At 41.5% G+C, this 3,754-nt stretch overlaps 1 protein-coding gene and 1 pseudogene across 2 annotated transcripts in view; one reads left to right on the top strand and one right to left on the bottom strand.

Annotated features, from left to right (window-relative positions):
• The window catches only part of LOC147019802 (latent-transforming growth factor beta-binding protein 2-like), a 99,850-nt gene extending 97,340 nt beyond the window's left edge, over nucleotides 1-2,510 (bottom strand). Inside the window, exons 1-2 of one of the 2 annotated variants that reach the window (XM_085894541.1) lie at nucleotides 2,161-2,510; nucleotides 1,885-1,955 (exon numbers count right to left, since the gene is read on the bottom strand). In XM_085894541.1, coding sequence (XP_085750667.1) covers nucleotides 1,885-1,955; nucleotides 2,161-2,288 — 199 coding nt within the window. In that variant the 5' untranslated portion in view covers nucleotides 2,289-2,510. The remainder of the gene's footprint in view (nucleotides 1-1,884; nucleotides 1,956-2,160) is intronic. The other variant, XM_085894540.1, reaches the window with a different exon arrangement.
• On the top strand, nucleotides 1,399-1,539 carry LOC147019803 (signal recognition particle RNA; annotated as a pseudogene).
• Nucleotides 2,511-3,754: the final 1,244 nt, after the last annotated feature.

The raw sequence follows: 3,754 nt of genomic DNA, 5'->3' as shown, positions 1-3,754 counted from the left end.
ATTTTAACCGGGGTATACACCGGCCCAGTACACTGGTACTCATTTCGCCGACCTCGGAAGGATGACAGGCTGAGTCGACCCCCTGGTGTTATACGACTTGGTATATACATACATATATGCAGTATATATATATATATATGTATATATGTATATATATATATATATTTTTTTTTTCAGTGGCCCCACGAGGCTTGAACTCAGGACCTTTTGGGTCCCAAGCCGCTGCCCTAACCACTGCGCCAACACCAGGCTTATACACACATATATATATATATATATATATATATATATATATATATATATATATATATATATTTATATATTTATATAAAGATTAATACACACATATATATATATATATATATATATATATATATATATATATATATATATATATATGTATATGTACATATATATTTATTTTAAGATTTATACACACACAGAAACATATATATATATATATATATATATATATATATATATATATATATATATATATATATATATATATATATACACACATATATATATATATATATATATATATATATATATATATATATATATATATATATATATATATTTATATAAAGATTTACACACAGATATAAACATATATTTATATTATGATTTATACATATATATATATATATATACATATATATTTATTTTGAGCCTGGTGTTGGCACAGTGGTTAGGGCAGCGGCTTGGGATCCAAAAGGTCCTGAGTTCAAGCCCTGTTGGGCCACTGAATTAATACACCAGGGGTTGGACTCAGCCTGTCATCCTTCCGAGGTCGGCGAAATGAGTACCAGTGTACTGGGCTGGTGTATACCCCGGTTAAAATAGGTGTACCATATCCCTGTGTCGTAAGAGGCGACCAGGGTTGCGTCAGGAAGGGCATCCGGCGTAAAACATGTGCCAAATCACTATGCGGATCATACGGATGATCCGCTGTGGCGACCCCTAACGGGAGCAGCCGAAAGAAGAAGATATATATTTATTTTAAGATTTATATATATATATATATATATATATATATATATATATATATATATATATATATACATATACATATACATATATATTTATATAAAAATCTATACACATATATTTAAATAAAGATTTATACACAAATATATATATATATATATATATATATATATATATATATATATATATATATTTATATTTATATAAAGATTTATACACACATATATTTATATACATATATATATATTTATATAAAGATTTATACACAAATCTATTTATATACATATACATATATATATATATATATATATATATATATATATATATATATATATACACATATACATTTATATGCATATACACATATACATTTATATGCATATACACATATACATATATATTTGTACCGGGCGTAGTGGCGTGCGCCTGTAATCTGGCTACTTGGAGGCTTGGGTTGGAGGATCGCTTGAGGACGGGAGCCCTGCACTGGGCCACGCTATGAGAGGGTGTAGGGCAGCCCGGAATCATGGCGAAACCCAATCCTTATCCCTGTGTCGTAAGAGGCGACCAGGGTTGCGTTGGGAAGGGCATCCGGCGTAAAACCTATGCCAAATCAGTATGCGGATCATAAAGGATGAGCCGTTGTGGTGGCCCCTAACAGGAGCAGCTGAAAGACGAACAACAACATACATATACATATATATATATTTATATACATATACATATAAATATTTATTTATTTATATTAAAACCCACAGTTTGGGAAATACGTTCATTCATATTGGTGGCTTGTGACTGTGAGGACCCCCCCAAACCTAACGACCCCCATCGTCCACCAGATCCCCCGACATGCTAAATGCGTATAACGTGGGGTAAACACAAATAACTCACGTCTGATACACCTTTTCGAATGAAGTGTCTCATTCCAACCAGGGCAGCACTTGGACCCGCACACATTGGGGCTGAAAGTGAGATCACAACCCAAGTCAGAGCATAATCCCCCCTGTGGGACCTTCGATCCCGACCCTGACCCACGCTTACACTGTACTTTGTAGTGCAGCAAACGGTGGCTTTAAGCGCATACAGAGCCCCGATCAAGAGTTAAGACCCCCCTCTCCCCCACCTTCACATAGACCCTCTCGACATCTCGCCAATGGCCGTGCTCACCCTCCTGACGTTGAAGCAGAGACCTCCCTGTCGCTACTCCGTGCTCCAGCGACGAGAAGAGAATGCGAGAGAACTCGTGGTACCACAACCCAGAAGGCGATCGGTATGAGCAGCCACAACGAAGCCATTCCAGAGGGTTAGGGGGGAACGCACCATGTGGGTACCAAGACCCGGCGTACTGAGGACCTGACGTTTCACCGTTTAGATGGCTGCTCCTTCACACGTCCTGCTCGAGCTCGAGTTGTGCCAATCAGCGCGGATGGGTCTGTGGGAGCCACGGCGACCTCCCAAGGAGTCAACCAAGGTCCCGCAGTCATTATAAGGAGCGGGTTTAGCGGACTCCGCACCCCTTTAACTCCACGATGACGCATGAGCTGGCAGGATTCGAATCCCGGAGGGGGGGAGGAAGGGGTTACAGCCCTTTGGTAACCGTTTCCTTCAAGGCGCTGAGTAAGGAGACCCCTCGAGGTCAGAGGTTGCTCGGTTATTGGACACACCCGGCTCGTTGCTGACTGCTGAGTATCTAACATTTTTGGGCGTCGTTGATGACCCAGTTGGCCCAAACTTTCATGGTCTCACAAGAGGCTGAAAAGCAATATTGAATATAGAGGAGGAAGAAAAAGCCTTCGTTGATGTCCATGACCTAGTGTGCCCGCACTTCAATCAGGTGGTGCATACAACAGCAGGTGTGGACCTGCGGTGCTTGACCAAGTTGCACACTTCAATGTATCAAGCGCTTAAGGACAAAAGGAGGATCATTTACATGAAGTCTTGTTCATGAGCATGAGACTTAACGAGACATCGACATGTTGACTGCGTGCTGTGCAGGATTACGAAGCTGCACGTAAAGTAGGGCAAGATGTCTCTGCCAGGGAGAGGTGGGGCCACATGTACCCCTTGCACAAACTTCATGCTATTTTGTGTCAAACAATACATCCAAGATGCCTAATGTTTGTTTATCCCTTCATTCGAGATTGCTCACCATACCATTGAGCCTGGTGGTGGCTTTAACGGTTTAGGTGGCTTGCTTAAGATCGAAGGGTCTTGAGTTCAAGCCCCCAATCGTCACGTTAAATGAACACCAGGTGGATTGACTCAGCCTGTCATCCTTCCGAGTTCGGCAAAATGAGTATGTACCAGATTAATGGAAACAGGGGACACTGCATCAGTGGCACAGCTGGCACTCCCAGTAATGACGCAACCAGCAGCCACAAGCTGCATACGAAATAATAAAACCATGCAGTGAGTCAAACAGCCCTCGGGTGAGGATGTTCAGGAGCGGTCTCTCCTTCCTCTCTCACCGCCCAGATGATTCCCACCCTTTTTGGGATTGACCGAGAAAGTTTTTGGCTCTCATCTTTCACGAACCCGCTGGCCAGGCCTGACGTTAAGCTTTGTAACTTGTTCAGGGTGCCGGTGATAACTCATCTACTCTTGGTGAAGGATGCTGTGGGATCTTTGACGTTCAGCAATTAATGCAGGCAGGAGGGTTTACCTCTCCTAATGTCCAAACCCGAGGGATGACGCATTTGGTGATGCAACTCCTTGCATGGCAAGCACCGATGGGACAGTGTATAACCAGGTCGGGAATCGA

The sequence above is a fragment of the Eptatretus burgeri genome, chromosome 9 (assembly GCF_056783735.1).
Source record: "Eptatretus burgeri isolate ZD-2024b chromosome 9, Ebu_testis_v1, whole genome shotgun sequence".
NCBI lineage: Eukaryota > Metazoa > Chordata > Myxini > Myxiniformes > Myxinidae > Eptatretus > Eptatretus burgeri.
The sequence above is the reverse complement of the archived record's forward strand: the minus strand, read 5'-3'. Positions and strand labels throughout refer to the sequence as shown.